The sequence below is a fragment of the Astatotilapia calliptera genome, chromosome 17 (assembly GCF_964374335.1).
Source record: "Astatotilapia calliptera chromosome 17, fAstCal68.1, whole genome shotgun sequence".
NCBI lineage: Eukaryota > Metazoa > Chordata > Actinopteri > Cichliformes > Cichlidae > Astatotilapia > Astatotilapia calliptera.
The window spans coordinates 38147382-38167018 of NC_137438.1; the positions used below are offsets into that span (position 1 = coordinate 38147382).

General features: G+C 42.4%; 1 protein-coding gene across 1 annotated transcript; it reads left to right on the forward strand.

The window, feature by feature from the left end:
- Nucleotides 1-142: 142 nt before the first annotated feature.
- LOC113008587 (protein mono-ADP-ribosyltransferase PARP12-like) lies at nucleotides 143-17919 on the forward strand. The gene is made up of 12 exons (XM_026146063.2): nucleotides 143-845; nucleotides 1548-1683; nucleotides 2451-3132; nucleotides 3225-3275; nucleotides 3363-3489; nucleotides 4369-4534; nucleotides 6278-6398; nucleotides 6499-6595; nucleotides 7985-8060; nucleotides 13209-13339; nucleotides 14031-14182; nucleotides 14369-17919. The coding sequence occupies exons 1-12, from the start codon at nucleotides 568-570 to the stop codon at nucleotides 15097-15099; spliced, it is 2748 nt and encodes a 915-aa protein (XP_026001848.2). The 5' UTR covers nucleotides 143-567; the 3' UTR covers nucleotides 15100-17919.
- Nucleotides 17920-19637: the final 1718 nt, after the last annotated feature.

Below are 19637 nucleotides of genomic sequence, written 5' to 3' on the forward strand. Positions count from 1 at the left end.
CGTGCCGGTTTGAGGTGTTGGCAGTGGCTCGACGTGCCGGGGGTGCGAGGGCCCTCATAACGCTGCTTGCAGCTTTAATTGGACTTGTGATTGTTGTTAGTGCACAGCTGTGCAGCACATGTATTTAGGTTCACCCTCCCCACCCCAGGCAGACATGCATGAGCTATTTAACCTGCAAACACACAGCCTGGCAGCTGATGGACAGTTAAGCAGCTAAAGACCCGAAAATTCACCCCAAAGGTTTAAAGGAGAGCAAAGCTACAACAGGAGGTAATGGCTATGACTTCCTTTAGTCAGACTTTGAGCTTTCTGCTAATCAGCTCTACTGTGTTAATGTTACACTGTGTGCCGAGTACAAATGTCTTCCCTATATTCTTTCGTGGACGCCCCCAAGTGGACATCAGCAGCATTACAGCATCAGTCCAAGATAAAAATAGCTCAGTTTCGCTTTCCAATCGTCAGAAATGATACCGAAGTTTTCCTCCTCCCATGAAACCAGCGGCCGCTGTCGTCAAGCTGCGGTTTGGTCTCCCAGGTGGAAGTTAACGCAGGCAGAGCTCGGACACGATGGAGACGGAAATACTGAAAATGATCTGCGCCGGCCAAGGAGCAGTCAACACGGAGGATTTAGTGTATAATCTGTTTTCCGGAGATCCCACGAAGTTGTCGGAGATCATTTGTAACCAAGAGAAATTTGTTTCCTGTTGTCCAAACGGACAGCCGAAGGTGGTGGCCAGGACCCGCCTGAGACTTTGCAGAGTGAAAGACTGCCCGGGGACGTGCAGGGGTCTGCACCTGTGCAAAAACTTCCTCTTCAGCGGATTCTGTCAGTTCACTCAGCTCAGGTAAATATACTGGACTTAAAGTAAGAAAGGTGAGTCATGGCCCGAGTGAAACAGCCACCGTCTCTGTTCATCCAGGCCTTTTCTAGTAATGCTGAAAGTGGCTGCAAAATATTCCAGGGTTAAAGGCCCTGACTAGTGTCTCTGTTTACAGTCAGTGAATATGACACTGACGGTGCGTTCAGGTATTGTTGGGAAAATTCGACATTTTCAGCAGTTTGACGCAGATTTGTTAGGAAAGCTAACCTGAACAAATATCATCATGTGACTCGAAAGGCTAATAGGAAAAGTTCCTCTCTGTGCTTCCTTGTACCGACTTCTGAGTCTCAATAAAAACTTTCTTTTTATTGTCGTATTTGTGTACAACCAAGTTACGGACCATTAAAGAGGCTAAAATGTCAAATAATTCGTAGTGCTTATTATTATTAGTAGTGTTTATTATTGTCGTCATATTAACTGGTTTTGAAGCCAGCTACAATGACAAATTCTCGGGTTTGGAAAAATATAAGAACACATATGTTGACAGACACTCAGTCAAAATGAATTTTTTATTGGTATCGGGCTGAATTTGGAAACAGATACACAGCATGTGTACGTGTAATGATGAATTAATCCACGTTTGGCAGCACTTATCATGTTTGTGTGTGGCCCTAATCCTTCTCATGTCACAGTCATGACTCAGCTGTGTGGATTCTGTTACAACAGGAGGGGCTGCAGCTTCTCCCATGAGCTGACGTCTGATCATAACCAAAGACTTCTGAGGCAGCATGAGCTGGAGAGCCTGAGCCGAGAGGAGCTGTGCACCCTGCTGCTGCAGAGTGACCACACACTCCTTCCTGCTGTGAGTCTTAACCTAACACACGATAAAAGCACCCTGACGAAATACTTTAGGTTGAACTCATCATCATTGTCATAACATCTTTTCACATCTGATTCTGATATGTTCATTTAAATTGTAACAGCTTGTTGATACTGTAGCAATAACAAACAGTACAGCTGACACCCACACAGTGTAATATAATATGTAATTCTTCACAAATTGGCAGTCATTGAGGTGTTCTTAAAACTTAGAGGTAAAGTTGTTTGCCAGATGTGTATTGTTCTCCAATTTTAAAACACATTTTCTGTCACGTTGGTGGCAAATCAGCTTTTTTATACATGTCAAAAAGTATATTAAAAGTTTTAAAACGCATGCAATGTAATTGGTAAATAATCATTTCCTTTCGTTTGTTTGTTTGTTTGCAGTACCGTCCACAGTTTTCACAATATCTTTTTCATATTTTGTGTGATGATAACAGCTGATTTAATTTAGATGAAAATTGGGTCGCGGTCAAAGTCTCATCTAAAAAATCAGTCAAAACTTTATATTACCCACAATTTTTTATGGATCGTCTTTAAACTTGACAAAGATATACTAGACCTAAGAAAACGTTTTGAACAATTTATTGTGGCATTTAGAGTAAAATCAATTTAAACTGGTTAAAAAAAGCAGGATGTTGCAATGTTTATATCCATCATTTACATACAGTCAGTGATTGTATTCCATCTTTTACTTACAGTCCGTGTATATAACCACGCTTTCCTTTCATTTTGTTCTGTCTCCATCAGATATGCTACGACTACAACAACGGTGATGGAGAGTTCGGCCGGTGTCAGGATGGTGATGGTTGCAGGAGGCTCCACATCTGCCAGAAGTACATCAGCCGTGAATGCAGCTGCTCGAGGAATCACAATTTTACTGCTCCACAGCCCATAAAAAATGTCCAAGAAAGAGGCGTACCTGGTGCCCTTCTGCCATCCTTGAAGGCTGTGTATGCAAATAAAGAGGCTTTGAGGCTGGCTGAGAATGGTCAACAACAGCGGAGAGGCAGAGGGAGAGGTGGTAGGGGTGCGACAGGCAGCAGGGGCAATAGGGGAAACAGAGGAAACCAGAGCAGCCGACCAGTGCAGGATCGAGCCTCCTCACTTACTGAGATGCTTGCTGGCACTCACATCTTCGATCTGTACACCAGTAATGGACTGAATGAAAGCGACGATGAAAACTCTTCCACCAGTGACATCTCCGCAGCCACCAGTGACAACGATGCGAGCAGTGAAAACGGTGAGACTCGAAGACGGAGACGCCGTCATGGAAGAAGTCAAGCAGCTGTCAGAGGGAGAGGCGGCAACAGGGGCACCAATAAGCAACCACTACCAAAAACTCGTTCATCAAGCAACATTAACGCTGCTGTCAGTGATGAAGCTGCTAAAGGTGGAGAATGGCAGAACAATAGACAGAGGCCTGTCAGAGGTAAACACCAGCTGAAAACACTTCTGATGTTTTCAGATGAACTAAAACTGCTGTCTGAATGAAGCCTGTGAAATATCTCCTGTTTCTTTCAGATAAAACAGGGATCTGCATGTACTTTATCAAAGGTCACTGCAAACATGATGGTGAGAAAGTCATGGTTAGTAAGCGTTTGAGGCGTTAATGTAGTTCTTTCTTGACTTTGACCAGCTGTCTTTCTTCTTTCTTCTTAGATCGATGTTTTAAAGCTCATGACAAGATGCCGTACCGATGGCAGGTCCAAGAGGGACACCAGTGGACTGATTTGCCCGATAATGAGACAATTGAGAGAGACTACTGTGACCCCAGTAACTCATACAGGTACTTACCAAGTTCTCACAGGACTCTCTGCAGTCCTGCAAAAGACAACGTGATAATCTGATAATCAAATACATAATCGAGAACAGTTCCCAGTAGTGGCATTCCTTGGAATTGTTAGTCTGCTTGCCTATTGATTCTAATATTGGTTCCACCTGCACTTGAATCAGCTGATTTCAGCTCATGTGTCTGAGGATGAAAGTAGTGGAGCGGTCCACAGCATGAGCACGGACATTACTTTTATTTTTATTCCACAAAAGAACAAGAGTGTGATGGTAAAGTGGAAACTGCATCCAGGATGGAAACAACTGCATTATCCTGCTAACACAACTTCAGCTCTTTGTAAGCACCGACACTGACAACATGCTAAAGCTAAGCTAGCCAAGAACCCAGAGTGATGTTAAAACTGACTGTATGCTGACCCCGGCTCAGCAGCCACAGCCTGAACTTCAACAAGTTACAAACTGAGGAGCAGTCAGGCTGCCAGCTCAGTTTCTGCCTGTATATGTTTCCAAAGAAGAATCACCGTGGTGATCGCTTTCATCTTTGCTTTGTGTTCATACCTAAATATTATGACAAAGATCACACGTGTGTCCTCTTTAGAATAAGGATTTGCGTTGGTGTGTGAGCCTGTAGCCTAAGGTTTACATTGTTAACGGGTAATGAGACAAATTCATCCTAAAGTCAGACCCAATACAAACACAAACAAAAGCAACTGTCAACATGGTTGGGGAAAGGAAACATAAGTGATAATTCCATAGCCAGAGGACACAATTCTTTATCAAGTTATTTCTGTTTCCTAAATATCAACTTCACACACCAGTAAAGAGGTAGCACGTGTTAAAATGTTAACATTATGCCTTCTGTTTTGGGTGTCTGCAGTAGCACCAGTCCAGCCGTGCACTTTGACACGATGACCTGTGGCTCGAACAAAGTACGTCGACTCTCAACAGAAAACTCCGTGATTCAGCCAACCTTCATCCACACCACCGAGTGGCTTTGGTACTGGCAGGATGAGTTTGGGAAGTGGAACATTTATTCCTCAGATGTGAGTAGCATCAGAATCCACTGTTCATCCACAGTGTTTTCAAAAGGTTGTTAGCACGTGAGTCAGTACTTTTGTTGTAAACATGATAAAAAAAACATTTGTAATGTGGAAAAAAGTCCCTCGAACTATGACCCTACCGGGTGTTTTCCCCCTCCAGGTGATCTCCACAAAGCATTTCAGTGCTTTTCAGCTTGTGTTTGTTTTTATTATTTTGTCCCCAGCAGTGTTAGCTTTAGCTCTCATCAGGAGTGATTCTATGAGACACACGCAGCATTTTTAATGATAACAAATTCTTAAAAACCAATTCTATAATACCTGCTTAGAACCATATTTAGGTGCTAGACAGCAAAAATAATGGAGCACTGAGCATGTAGGACCTTTACATAAAAGGTGCACACAAGCACCTTAGTGTCATCCACTGGGGTTTTTGACTATGTAAATGTGTAACTGTTTGCCAACATGTTCAGTATATCAGCTTCGAAGTCAGTTCTCTGTTGTCACTCTCTGTTAAAATATCTTTAAAGTCATACTGCCTCAATAGATTTATTACATCAGAGGCTGTTATTAAAGCGTAGACTTTCTGATTTTCTAATCTAATCAAAGGTTAAAGTCTTTGCTCTGGGTAATGCCACGTCATAGGACTGGTATAATTGTGAAACACTTCTCAACAGATTGTGAGGTAGAAAACAGTGAACAAACATGGAAAAAATAGCTGCTCCAGAGTTTTATTGAAGACATCCACACTGACAGCATGCCTCAGCAAGAAAAGCTAGCGGAGCTGATCTGAGCTACAAATAGTCACTGAACCTCTATTTCACTGACCATTTTGGAGGTCACTGCATTGCTTCTGCTGCAATCACAACTATAGTTTTCATATTTTTTTTTATCCTCTCTGTATTCTGCTTTTGGGCAGCACGGTGGCACGGTGGTTAGCACTGTTGCCACACAGCAAGAAGGTCCTGAGTTCAATTCCACCATCAGGCCGGGGTCTTTCTGTGTGGAGTTTGCATGTTCTCCCCGTGTTTGCGTGGGTTCTCTCCGGGTACTCCGGCTTCCTCCCACCGTCCAAAGACATGCAGCTTGTGGGGATAGGTTAATTGGATAATCCAAATTGCCACTAGGTGTGAATGTGCGAGTGAAAGTGAGTGCGAATGGTTGTTTGTCTCTGTGTGTTGGCCCTGCGACCGGCGACCTGTCCAGGGTGTATCCTGCCTCTCGCCCTATGACAGCTGGGATAGGCTCCAGCACCCCCCGCGACCCTGAAAAGGATAAGCGGAAGTGAATGGATGGATGGATGGATGTATTCTGCTGTTTAAGCTGCTGGAATTACAGCTCATGATTAAAGTTTTAATCTCATCTATTATGGCTGTAAATCGAGGCTGCCACAGTCTGTGCATACAGCTCTGGTATCTCTGAGGAGAAATTAGCAGCTGAAGTAAACGGCTACATGTACCAGCTGTGCTCAGTTGATCATGTGAACTGAGCATGCTCATACTGGACTATTGAGTTTAAAAAAATAAAGAAGTAGAGTAAAGTTAAAGTCTGTTAGGGTAACTCTACTGGAAAGAACATCAGACTTTCAAACAGCCTCAATGGTTTTCAGCCAAGCTAATTTGACAGTCGCTATCCTGGGATATTTATTAAATATTATAAATTAATTTCTCTTACCAATCGTTCATTGCTCTTATGCCGATGCAGGTTTGTTTTCAGGTTAAAAACACAGTCACCTTTCTTGCTTTGCAGACTAGTGGACATAAAGCAGCAGACATCAACACCACAAAGCTGGAGGAGAAGTTTCTGGCCAATGACAAAGACGTGGTGGACTTCACTGCTGGCTCCCAGTCGTATTCACTCAGTTTCCAGGGTAAACAAAGAATATAGAAACTCTGTGTTGACTGATTTCTGCATGTTAAAATGTAAAACTGAGTTTCTCATTATCATTTAACTTTAAACTTCCTCCTCAGACATGATACAGACAAATAAACGCTATGGCACCAAAAGGTGTGTGTGCAGACGGCCACTGTTTGTCTCTGCTGCAGATGTCCTAACAAAGAAAGTCAGGTACGGCATCCCAAAAACAGCCCCAAGAAAGTTTTAAGATGCCTTCACTTTGGTTTACACTATGTAGTGTTTTAACCCTCTCAGGCTCAAAGTAATTTTTTGTTGCTAATGCACAAAAGAATACCTGCAGTGGTACTTCTGAGTAAAAAAACCTCATAAAATATGTATGTGGGGTAATCAGGTTGTTAGCTTTGAACTGTTGCAAATCTGCAACGCCTGCCTTGAGAGGGTTAAATGAGTCTGATAGACTTGTTAACTCCTCGATCGTTACCAACCAGTCTGTAGAGACCAGTGTGTCTGCCAGAATCCAACATAATTCCTGTTCAATGCTTGATTGAGCGTTTAATTGTCATTAGCAATGTTACACGTACATGCAGTGAAATAGGACGCCTTCTGATTGTACATACATTGCACAAACATGATACAATACATGAGGGAAGATGAGGAAAAAGAAGAACTCCACCCAGATGGGAGAGCAGTTTGAGAACAGAAAGAAAAAAAAAAAAAACCCTTAACACAATGAAGCACATGAATCCTCACAACTTACAACATAAAAAACACGTGACATCAACAGGGCTCGGGGGGGGGGGGGGGGGTATGGGAGAGAGCCAATGTAGACAACAGCCATCCGGTCCTGCAGCCATACTGAGCACAGACCAGCCTGACTGCATCGGGTGGAAGTAAGCATGGAAGGTGTTTGGAGGGCGGGGTGTGTGTGAATGTATATCTGTTTGACCTTGAGGAAGAATTTGATGTTCCAGCTTTGGCCCTCGAGCTTCCAGCTGGTGAGGGAAGGCCGCATGAAGACAGTGCTTGTTTGGGTTTGGTTTACCATTGTGGGTAAACGTGCCAGCATACTAGTGTTGCCAGGGCCTTAAGAGTAGATTGAAACAAAACGCATAATTGATAAAACAGTGACACAGAGATATGATTCTAGACCCGTGCCCTGATCTAGACCTGGAGAGGCCTGTCGCCCTGGATGTTAAGAAAGAGTTCCTAAGATTTCATGGTTGGTTTGTTTGTTTGTTTTTTTCTGATATTAGTATGAACTGTGGGGGTTATTACATGCTCAGGTGTGTGTCTTTCTTAACCGTATCCAGATCATCTCAGTAGCGGGTCCTATTTGTTCTTTTTTATTTAGCAATTATAAAAAAATAGAAAAGCAAACACAAAAAACCCTAAAAATGACAAACATGAGCTCTTGCCATTATGGCATGTGATAGGAAAAATGTTTTGTTGATTTAAAATGAAATCTTAAAACATATGTAAAAAGTGAAGGTGTCTGTATATTGAGGAAACTTTTAATGGCATTTGTATTACTTATGTTTTCAGACATATTACACCCAAACCTTGTGTATTTAAAGTCATCCTAACCCTTTCTCTCTGCAGACGGCCCGTGGTTAAAGCATCTGCTCCAATACCAGACAACTGGGACAAGACACAGATCCCCGAAACAGGATATTCGGTATTGTGAAACCATAAAATATTACTTTTATGTTTCTGATGAGATATATATTTATTTATTTTATTTATTTATTTATTAGGGGTGCAACGATATTCGTATCGATATTGAACCGTTCGATACAGTGCTTTCGGTTCGGTACGCATATGTATCGAACAATACAACATTTGTAATTTATTTTATCAACTTTCCTTCTGACGATGCTGTCTGTGTTGAGCGCTCAGTGAATCTGCGTTCGACTACTCCGCCTAGGCTGCACTGTCGAGCGCAGATCCACTGAGCGCTCAACACAGACAGCATAGTCAGAAGGAAGAGCGCAGGGCACCTCCCCCACCCTCATTCAGATCTGGCGTTTGGAATTATTTTGGTTTTCATGTGACGTATGACCCTGAAGGTAAGCGAGTCATGACTAAAGTAAAACAGTATGTTGGATGTGCCACGCAATGCTCAATTACATGGGTGGGAGCTAGTGTGTTAGCGCAGTTAGCTCGTTAACGTGTTGGCCGTCCAGCCCCATGCACGGGGCGATCAGGGGTAGCTCATTAACGGAGATTTGCCGTGTTGTGGCGTTAAGGTCATTTTAACGAGGTTAACCTGAAAGCACTAGTGGGAACACAACGAATATGACTGCACATTTACGCAGACATCATCGCTAGCCCGACGTCCTGGGGCTAGGACGCTAGCGATTTTTCCAGTCGGGCTACCAAAATCTATCTCTGCCCTGCCCGTCCGGCTATTGTAGGAAGGAAAAATATATGTCAATGCTTTTTCATTCTTTCGGAAATGTAGCTGGGTAATTATGTCATTGGCATCGGTGAGCCACTGTCAATATGTGACATATTGAAATCGCGTTTGAATTTGCGCTTGTTTTTTTGCTTTCACTTTGCAATCGCGTGAACTGTGTATAGAGAGCGACAGCACTGATTGGTGAGTGATGATAATTTGTGCACCAATTCCTCTGACATTGTCTTATCAATCGTTAGCTTACTATGCAAATATGACAAGTGAAATCTCCCGCAGCTTAAACATGTGAGAGGTTGATCGTGCAGAGAATCGCTGAGCTTATGTGAGTCCGTGTGTAAAAGCAGCAGGATATATATTTCAGTTCTGCTGAGCCAAATAAGACAGGTCAGAGTGAAGAAGTGACAGCCAAAGAAAAGCTTACCACAAAACGGAGAAGTTATGACAAATCAGACTATAAGGCAAAAAGAAAGTGCAGCTTTATGGTTTCATGGACAAAAGAATTTCTGTGGCTGCAATATGACGAGCTAAATAACCAGGGCTGCACATAAGTGGTCCGCAGGTGCATATTCGCTGTCAAAATAAAAAACACTCACAAGGGTTAGGGTTAAATTTAAAAACTGTACTTTTGAGTTAAAATATATATTTATAATTTTAATAAATGACAAATTAAAAAGACATGAACATTTTATTTTGTATCGAAAAAATATCGAACCGTGACACCAAAGTATCGAACCGAACCGTGAATTTTGTATCGTTGCACCCCTAAAAAAAAAAAAAAATATATATATATATATATATATATATGTATATATATATATATATATATGTATATATATATATATATATATATATATATATATATATATATATGTGTATATATATATATATGTATATATATATATATGTATATATGTATATATGTATATATGTATATGTATATATATGTATATGTATATATATGTATATGTATATATATGTATATGTATATGTATGTATATATGTATATATATGTATATGTATGTATATGTATGTATATGTATGTATATGTATGTATATATATATATACACACATATATATATATATATATATATATATATATGTATATATATATATATACACATATATATATATATATATATATATATATATATATATATATATATATATATATATATATATATATATGTGTATATATATATGTGTATATATATATGTGTATATATATATGTGTATATATGTATATATATGTATATATGTATATATATATGTGTATATATATGTGTGTATATATATATATATTTTTTTTTTTGTATATATTTTTGTATGTATATATATATATTTTTTTTTTTGTATATATTTTTGTATATGTGTATGGGCGGTTTATCCTTGAAGCTCGGGTCCCGGGATCTGCTGGAGCCACTCGCCTAGCTTGGGAGTCACCGCACCTAGTGCTCCAATTACCACGGGGACCACCGTTACCTTCACCCTCCACATCCTCTCGAGCTCTTCTCTGAGCCCTTGGTATTTCTCCAGCTTCTCGTGTTCCTTCTTCCTGATATTGCTGTCATTCGGAACCGCTACATCGATCACTACGGTCGTCTTCTTCTGTTTGTCTACCACCACTATGTCCGGTTGGTTAGCCACCACCATTTTGTCCGTCTGTATCTGGAAGTCCCACAGGATCTTAGCTCGGTCATTCTCCACCACCCTTGGGGGCATCTCCCATTTTGACCTCGGGACTTCCAGGTTATACTTGGCACAGATGTTCCTGTACACTATGCCGGCCACTTGGTTATGGCGTTCCATGTATGCCTTGCCTGCTAGCGTCTTCCACCCTGCTGTTATGTGCTGGATTGTCTCTGGGGCATCTTTACACAGCCTGCACCTGGGGTCTTGCCTGGTGTGATAGACCCCAGCCTCTATGGATCTTGTGCTCAGAGCTTGTTCTTGTGCTGCCATGATTAGTGCCTCTGTGCTGTCTTTCAGTCCAGCTTTGTCCAGCCACTGGTAGGATTTCTGGATATCAGCCACCTCCTCTATCTGCCGGTGGTACATACCGTGCAGGGGCCTGTCCTTCCATGATGGTTCCTCGTCTCCCTCCTCTTTCTTGGGTTTCTGCTGCCTGAGGTATTCACTGAGCACTCGGTCAGTTGGGGCCATCTTCCCAATGTATTCTTGGATGTTCCTTGTCTCATCCTGGACTGTGGTGCTGACACTCACCAGTCCCCGGCCCCCTTCCTTCCGCTTAGCGTACAGCCTCAGGGTGCTGGACTTGGGGTGAAACCCTCCATGCATGGTAAGGAGCTTTCTTGTCTTTATGTCAGTGGCTTCTATCTCCTCCTTTGGCCAGCCTATTACCCCAGCAGGGTACCTGATCACGGGCAGGGCGTACGTGTTGATGGCCCGGATCTTGTTCTTACCATTCAGGACTCCTCAGGACTTGCCTGACCCTCTGCAGGTACTTGGTGGTTGCAGCCTTTCTAGCGGCCTCTTCATGGTTCCCATTTGCCTGCGGGATCCCCAGGTACTTGTAACTGTCCTCTATGTCTGCAATGTTGCCTTCTGGTAGTTCAATCCCCTCAGTTCTGACTACCTTCCCTCTCTTTGTTACCATCCGACTACACTTCTCCAGTCCGAACGACATTCCAATGTCATTGCTGTATAGCCTGGTAGTGTGGATCAGTGAATCGATGTCTCGTTCACTCTTGGCATACAGCTTGATGTCATCCATGTACAGGAGGTGGCTGACAACTGCTCCGTTCCATAGTCGGTATCCGTAGCCAGTCTTGTTAATGATCTCACTGAGGGGGTTCAGGCCTATGCAGAACAGCAGTGCTTGGCAGTTTCCAAGGCCTCAGGTATGGACAGCTTGCTGTATTTCTTATGCACCTTCTTTGTCGCACCTTTCTGCAACTCCGTTAGTTGGCTAACCTCCCTCCGTGCTACTTTGATCTTGCCCTCTAGCCTCCTTCTCCATGGAGGGTACTGCCCCTTGTGGCTGTTCAACTTGTAGCCAAGCATCTCACTGATCACTGCTGCCGTATTGTAGATCAGCTTGTTAGTGTCGGTAATCGTGGTTGTAGGTATTGTCCGTAGTGCTGCATTAACATCATCTAGCAGACCTTCTGAGGGTACTTCACGTAATCTTGGTAACCGACTACGGGGGATCTAGGTTTCAAGCTTGGCCATGATCCTATTTTTCAGGTCAGTTCCTCTCGCACTCAACGATCCTTCTCCTATCGCACTTGGGGCTATGTACCCAATCTCGGGTGGGGGTGATGATATCTCCCCCCTGACCTGGCATCCTGACTCCTCCTTGCCGTAGCATTTGTGTTGTACCTCGTCAATCTCTAGCTGTGAGAGTAGTCCCTTCTTTCGAATGTTGGAACACTGAGCTACTAGTTGTTTCGCCGTCATTGTGGATGTTGGGTATCGAAGAATCCATAGGTCCCTCATCCTATTCGTGTAGTCCCTTCCGCCGGGGTTACTTGCATAGTAGCATTCCAACAACGCCCTGTTTTCGTCTCTTGCCCACCGATGCCTTCTTGTTCCAGTAGCCCACTTTTCGTCAGGGTGCCCTGGTTCCTCAACACCTGACGCGGACCTTGTTGATCCGGGCGACGTCCGAGCCGGCATGCCGTATCTGGTTGTGTTCGCAGTGTAATTTTCTAGCAAAAGGTGAAAGCAATCAGTTTCTTTCTTTCTTTTTTTTTAATACAACACTATATTAAACAATTTAACACGCATACAAAATAACAAAAGAGAGAAAAAAGATTAAATAAGACAACCGAATGACAAAATAAAAACAGACAAGCCTTTATCTTAAAAACGTATTTTTAAGATCATGTCTGATCTGTCATCCTTCCTCAGATAGAAACTAGATTCTGGCCTCATAGTATTTTTCAGTGTGGGCTCTTACGTTACACCATCCTGAATACTGGAAGTTCCAGTTATCCATTAAAGCTGTATTCACCCATTGTTGATTGAAGACAAAAACCATTTACTTTATTCAGTCACTGGTTCGCACATTGCTTCCTGTTCAGATGCCCCTTCAAGTGGAATTTCTACAGTAAGCAAAAGATTTTCCCAAATGATTTTTTTCTAAGAACATATTTGAGGAAAAAAGCTAAAAAAAAAAAAAAAAAAGCTTCGCTTAGAAATATATTTCCTATCGTTGAATTCAGAGTTTCCATTTCTGTGTTTCTCCGTGCAGTCCGACTCTGCCATCAGGTTGTTGTTTTTGGAACTAAAATGCCTTTTTTAACACTGTTGCTGGCCTTGTTTAAAAATAACATTATAGAATTTATATTTGTACTCAGTATGAATTCTTTAGCTTCATGTCTAACTAAATGGAGAGGGGAAATGCTCGTGTTGAAAGATTGCAATATGTCTTTGTTTTCTTACAGCGAATCTCCGTCCAGCGCGCTTCAGAAGAATTTAAGACGGTGGAAACTCATTTCTGTAAAACCATGAAAGGCTTTGATATTGTCAAAATTGAGAGGATTCAGAACAAAGCTCTTTGGGAAGTCTTTCAATGGTACGTATTGTCTTCTGCGGTCCACAGACTTCAGTAAACTCTGACTTCTTTTATCCATTTTTTGCCCCCTGCTGGTGATTTGAAAGAATACAGATTTAAGCTTCCTGCACTGGTGTCACTCCTCAGAGCCAGAGGCTGTGTTGGGCGATCGTGGCTCAAGAGTTGGGAGTTCGCCTTGTAATCGGAAGGTTGCCGGTTCGAGCCCCGGCTTGGACAGTCTCGGTCGTTGTGTCCTTGGGCAAGACACTTCACCCGTTGCCTACTGGTGGTGGTCAGAGGGCCCGGTGGCGCCAGTGTCCGGCAGCCTCGCCTCTGTCAGTGCGCCCCAGGGTGGCTGTGGCTACAATGTAGCTTGCCATCACCAGTGTGTGAATGTGTGTGTGAATGGGTGGATGACAGGTTGTGTAAAGCGCTTTGGGGTCCTTAGGGACTAGAAAAGCGCTATACAAATACAGGCCATTTACCATTTACCATTTAATGTTTGTGTACACAGTCTATGGTCAGCGTGCACACTTTCTGACTTCTTTCTACTTTTCCCACTGTTTGGCAGCATTTTAGCATTTAGTGTTTTCCTGCTTCCAATGCTTAGCCACTGAGAATGATGCTGCACATAAATTCACTTCACGGACACACACACGACATACAAACAAACCAGACTGACGTAAGATATTTGTATGTCTTCTATTTCAAGGCAAAAGAATCAGATGAAGACCAAAAACAAAGGGGGAAATGTGACTGAGAAAAAGCTTTTTCATGGCACTCACTCCAAATTTGTTGACACCATCTGCCACAACAACTTTGACTGGAGAATCTGTGGACTTAATGGAACGGCTTTTGGCAAAGGTGATTGGAAGAAATGTTCAAGCTGAAACAGTTATTGATAAAAAGCATGTTTTCATAAACCATACATTTAAAAAACAGAAGCTCCAAACTCACCAAACAGACATTTTTGTCATCTGTGGTTGTGGTGAATGATGCTTATTTTTTTGCCCGATAATCACAATGGTCTCTTTTGGTGTCTAAACACAGGTAGTTACTTTGCCCGTGATGCCAGATACTCCCACAGCTACACCGGTGACACTGACGTCAGAGACATGTTCATCTCACGGGTGCTGGTGGGAGACTTCACCAAAGGGTCCTCTGACTATCGCCGACCTCCTTCGAAGGACGGAGGGGACATAAACTTCTATGACAGCTGTGTTGACGATGTAATGAACCCCTCCATATATGTGGTGTTTGAGAAGCACCAGATCTACCCCGAGTACCTGATAAAGTACAAGACCACACACCCACTAGTTAGTACATTGATGTACAGTGGTGGTGCATCAGCACCAGCACCAAAACCAGTGGCAGCATCAAAACCAGCAGCTACCATATCGGCTTACCAACCTAGCACGATCTCCTCTGGACATAAAGCCAGTGCCTCTGCTTCTTTTTACTCACCTAGCACAACCTCTTCACCCCACCAATCTAGCTCCGCATCTTCCAGATACCCATCCAGCTCCGCGTCTTCCGGGTACCCATCCAGCTCTGCGTCTTCCGGGTACCCATCCAGCTCTGCGTCTTCCGGGTACCCATCCAGCTCGGTGTCTTCCGGGTACCCATCCAGCTCGGTGTCTTCTGGGTACCAATACAGCAGCGCCTCTTCGCAAATCAGTACTTCCTCCTCCTTGTACTCAAACCTTATGCTCTCTCCATCTCCCTCAGGACCCCCAAAGAAAACTTCCTCCCCAAAGACCAATTCTTGTGTCATTGCTTAACATCAGTGGTGTAAAGGGGGTTCGGTGGTGTTTTGCAATTATTGTAGTAATAATAATAATAGCATAAAAACAGACAGCAATGGCGGATCTTGAGCACTAAAAGTGCTTATTGGAGCAACTGAGAAGGGAAAAAAATGAAGCCACAGATATTAATGAATTCCAGAAGATTAGAATATGTGATTTATTAGCTGCTGTTTATAATGAACAGATAACCAGTTTAGGATTAACTCACTTCTCAGTCAACTGCTATTAAAGCAGCTTCACATGACTTTGAATGATGAGACTTTGGTTTGCTGAATAGGTAAGCGAGAGGCAGTGCAGAAGAAAGCTTCAGAACTGTTACATTTTCCCGTTACACTTCATAATTTCTTTTTGTTGTTGTTTTGATGCTTGAATTTTTCCACCTCGAACAAATGTAAAATGATTTTCTACCAATTGCCAGCATTTCCACGCACTTTGTTTTTATGTGCAAATTGAAGATGCACGTAAACATGTGGCATTTTGGCACAATCACAATTGTTGAGGTGTTGTTTAAAGAAACTACACTAACTTTTTTACAGAAAATAAAAAATAAACGGCAGCGGCGTGCGAGCCGTATCAGAAGAAACACCTGAGTGCTTTCCTCGTGATTATCTCAGGAAGTTTTATACGTCATCCACATTTAGTGGTTACCATACGAACGCATCGTACCGTATCACGTAATGATGAAAAACACTGTGTCAGATTAGGCCATTAGTGTCACGAATTCTCGTAACAACTTAGTCAAGACACATGACGGACTGCGCGTTGGTGCCTAATGATAGCTTTGCTGCTTTAGACGACCTTTGTGATGTCAGCAGGAAGCTGGGCCCAACTTCTGGGAACACGGAAACAAACAGCGGCGCCGTGTGATAGTCACTGCTCCGTGTTTGGAAAAACCTGAAAGAAAATGTTTAATGTTGTTTACAACTACGAGTGACAAACTCAGGAGTACAAAGCTACCTTGAGTCACTTTAAATATTGCTCTAGTGACTGGATGCCAGTATATCTCAGTGCTCACAGAGCAGGTGATCCATATAACATAAGGCTGTTGCAGAGGGCCGGGCTCAAATCTGACCCCACACCATTTGCACGCCTTCTCCCTCCTTTACTGTCCTATCATAAACAAACGCCCCCCATAAATGTTGTTCACTTACTGGATTTGCGTCTTTCAGTGAACATTAAAAAAAAATATAACTGGTTGAGAATCAACCCCAGCCACTGCAACCTCACTGTTTCCGAGTGATAGCGAGTGTTTTGGGGCGATATCCAAGCGTGGCCTGCTCGTTCCATTTGTCTATAAGGTCTTTTTTTTTTTTTTTTTTTTTTTTTTTTTAAATAAATCTTCCCGTAAGAAGATTAACGATTGTTTGGATATTGCATTTTGGCGATATCTCTGTAGGGTCCTGCTCAAAGCCTGCTTAACCGTGATTGGTTAATGCTCCTTGGGATTTCTCTTTAATCTTTCAAGTGATTTGAAAATAATTTATGATTAAAATGAAAAAAAATGTGACTTAAGCTTTTACCAACCACTAGAAGGTAAAAAAAAAAAAACAGGCTATATTGATTATTTTATTGATAAAATGTAAATGAAAGGCTTGTAATGTGCATGGTGGGTGATTTGTTTAGGGTGTGATTATTGATCATTTCACCTGCTCAACATGAATAATCACTGTTTTCACAATTATTAAAGTAAAGCATGTTGCAGCACATTAGAGTGTGTTTGTTTGTTTGTCGCTGTCAGAGCTGCAGTTCGTTCTGTCTTTTTTTTTCTGCGTGTCTCATAACTGACATAAAAAATGCCACCAGCAGTCATGTTGGGGCTCTTAGTGAAATGAGGCAGGGCATGAAAAATGATCAATATGGCTGCCGGTGCTTCATCTGACACAAAACATTAGGCCTGTAAAGTAACCCCGCTGTAGCACCCCCTCCTATCAGCGTACATGCACTAGCAACTGCCTTCTGTTATGTTTCCTATAAACTGCAGTGTGAATATGGGCATGTTTGGATGTTTCCACTGTAGCAACGAATGGTGGAAACAGACTTTTTGCACAATTACAAAGCTATTAAATCCAGGTCTTCTGTGATCTTAATGAAAAAAAAGAAAAAAGTAATCGGCCTTGGTTAAAGATCGAAAACGGTGTCACACTGATTCTGATTAGGCCTGACTCCTGGGAATTAGCTTTGTGGAAGTGGAATTCACAACAAGGCAGATGTGATTTTGAAATGCAGAGATAAATATGCTCACTTGCTAATGAGCCGTTGGGCAGACAATTGTCGACAGAAACCCCCCAAAAAAGCATCAGGAAAGGGGGTTACTGAGCTGAGAGAGCAAGGCATTTAAGTGCAGTTTCCTCTTTAAACTTCTAAACAGCAGAATGATTGTTTTCAAGTTTAAGTGTCGCCCTCTGGTGGCCATTAGGAAGACTGATTCTATTACATGTCATATCCATCTCACAGCTGACACATCCACATCATGGTGACATTTAAAACTTTCCTCTCTGTGCTTCCAAGTTGCAAAGCATAATGCTGACAAATGGCATTATGCTGTCCATCTTACATATACAGTCTATGCTTTATCTTCATATCTTAGATTTTCTGCCCACTTCTTTTTTCCTTTAGCCCGCCCCTTTTAGCATAAGTACCTGTTGAGGAGGCGGGGTTAAAATAGGGAGGCAGGTACACAAACAAACTGATAAAGCCACCAAGGCGTTATCAAACCAAATGCATTGTGTTTCCATATATATTTATTTTTAATGTATGTGGTCCTGTTTCATTTCCAAATAAATCTACATTATTTCAGCCTGTTTGCATTAATGATATCAAGTCCCCCATCAACCACCACAGGTGGGGGACAAAGAAAAAGACAAAGAGCTCAGCCTCCACATTAGATTACAAAGACCCAATTCCCAGGGCGAAAATAAATTTGGCTGCCACTTCTGCTGCATCCATTTATCCACCACCCGTGCTTCATTATGCCTCTGCTGCCCATTAAGATAGAGCTGTCCTATGGGAAATGCAGCTGTGTCCTGCAGGATGCAGAAAGCTCACCCAGCGACAGTAAATATCCACTGACATTAACCAGCTTGAGTGGGGCCCCTTCCTGTCTGATGTGTGCTTCGTGGCGGCTGCAGTCCTGGCCCTGGCTGTCATTTCCTGGACCTCCAGAGTCAGCTGCCAGGACCTTCCAGGCTTCGGCGTATCAGACAATCTGGTCTTTCCTGCAATGCACTGGCTTATGAATTAAATATGACTCCTTTCTGCTTTGTTTGCACGCGGCCCTCCCGGCGTGTGAGATGTTTATGTTTCTGCTGAGTCACAGTGGTTTAGCTCCAGCTGATGGAAGAATGCTATGGCAAAAACCGCAGGGGGGGGCTATGAAAGCGAGTCAGATCTTTATTTCTGGCTGATGGCAGAAGTTTTTGTGGAGTATCTGAAATAGCTGCTTAAACTTAAATTGAAGGTGCAGGCAGCAGATCCATGCATGAGCAGCCTCAGTAGATGAATAAGGCACCTGTGGATCAGCTGACTGGTAATGGTGTCGATATACAGATATATTTAAAGTTACATAGTATATTTCTATGTTGTTAAAGATGCTTTATGTAGCAAGACTTCAGACATCTTTGTGGTGCAACAGTGTAATGTAAGTAAGTAATGTAAGGGGTTCAAAAGTCGTCTAGGGAATTTATGTTTGAGATTTTAGAAAGCATCTTTTTATAGATTTTTTTAAAAGAACTCTTTGATTTATTAACAAATATCTAAAAAATAATGACAATTCCCCCTCAGCTCAGCTCTACTTGGTGGTCAGTGCTAATTAGGAAATGATTATCATTTCCTAATCTCATGCAAAATTAATATAGCTAGCCATCGGTAGTGAATGCAAGGTAATACTGGCATTAAGGTCAAAGCACTTAGATCCCTCAAAGCTTTTCTGGCTTCATTTAGGTGCGATAATTAATAAAAAACAAAACAAAAACAAAAAAAACAACGTATCTACTTATCCCACAAGACCCCTGATGATGTACCTGATGATGTCATTCTGCCCTTTAGGGTGAAGCACAAGAAGCAACTGAGCAGTGGGAAATGTGGTCTTCCTACAATTCTGCATAATTCTCACATGGTGGCAATACTCAGGTCTGCAGTTATTTTTTCACTTTCTGTGATGTTGTCATTTCCTAAAGAAAACCAATAAGGATGCTGTAGAGAAGATGTGTTGCATTACTATTTTGGTGCTCAGCGGATTTAAACAACACATCTACAACTGTTTCCTCTACAAATGGTGCTTAAGAGAAAGGCACACATTCGAGAACAACTTGAAACGTGCTTGGAAGTCGTGCTGAGGACTTGGTCTGAGAATAGAGTCCATATGTGAGTGGCCTGAGGGTTGATGGTCTGGAGGTGTGGGACCTGATTGACCCGAGACGCTACCAGTGGGCAGCGAGTCAAACGGGTGGTGGGTGGGGGTCACCTGTGATGGCCCTTGTTCTCCTCAGACAGGAGGATCTGGCGATGGCCTCCAG

What these genes read in the sequence shown, in the direction of transcription:
- LOC113008587 (XM_026146063.2), top strand. Translation starts at nt 568, where the DNA reads ATGGAGACGGAAATACTGAAAATGATCTGCGCCGGCCAAGGAGCAGTC. An exon ending in GACCCCAGTAACTCATACAG is followed by an intron (nt 3,490 to 4,368) that starts GTACTTACCAAG and finishes GGGTGTCTGCAG; the next exon opens with TAGCACCAGTCCAGCCGTGC. An exon ending in TGGAACGGCTTTTGGCAAAG is followed by an intron (nt 14,183 to 14,368) that starts GTGATTGGAAGA and finishes GTCTAAACACAG; the next exon opens with GTAGTTACTTTGCCCGTGAT.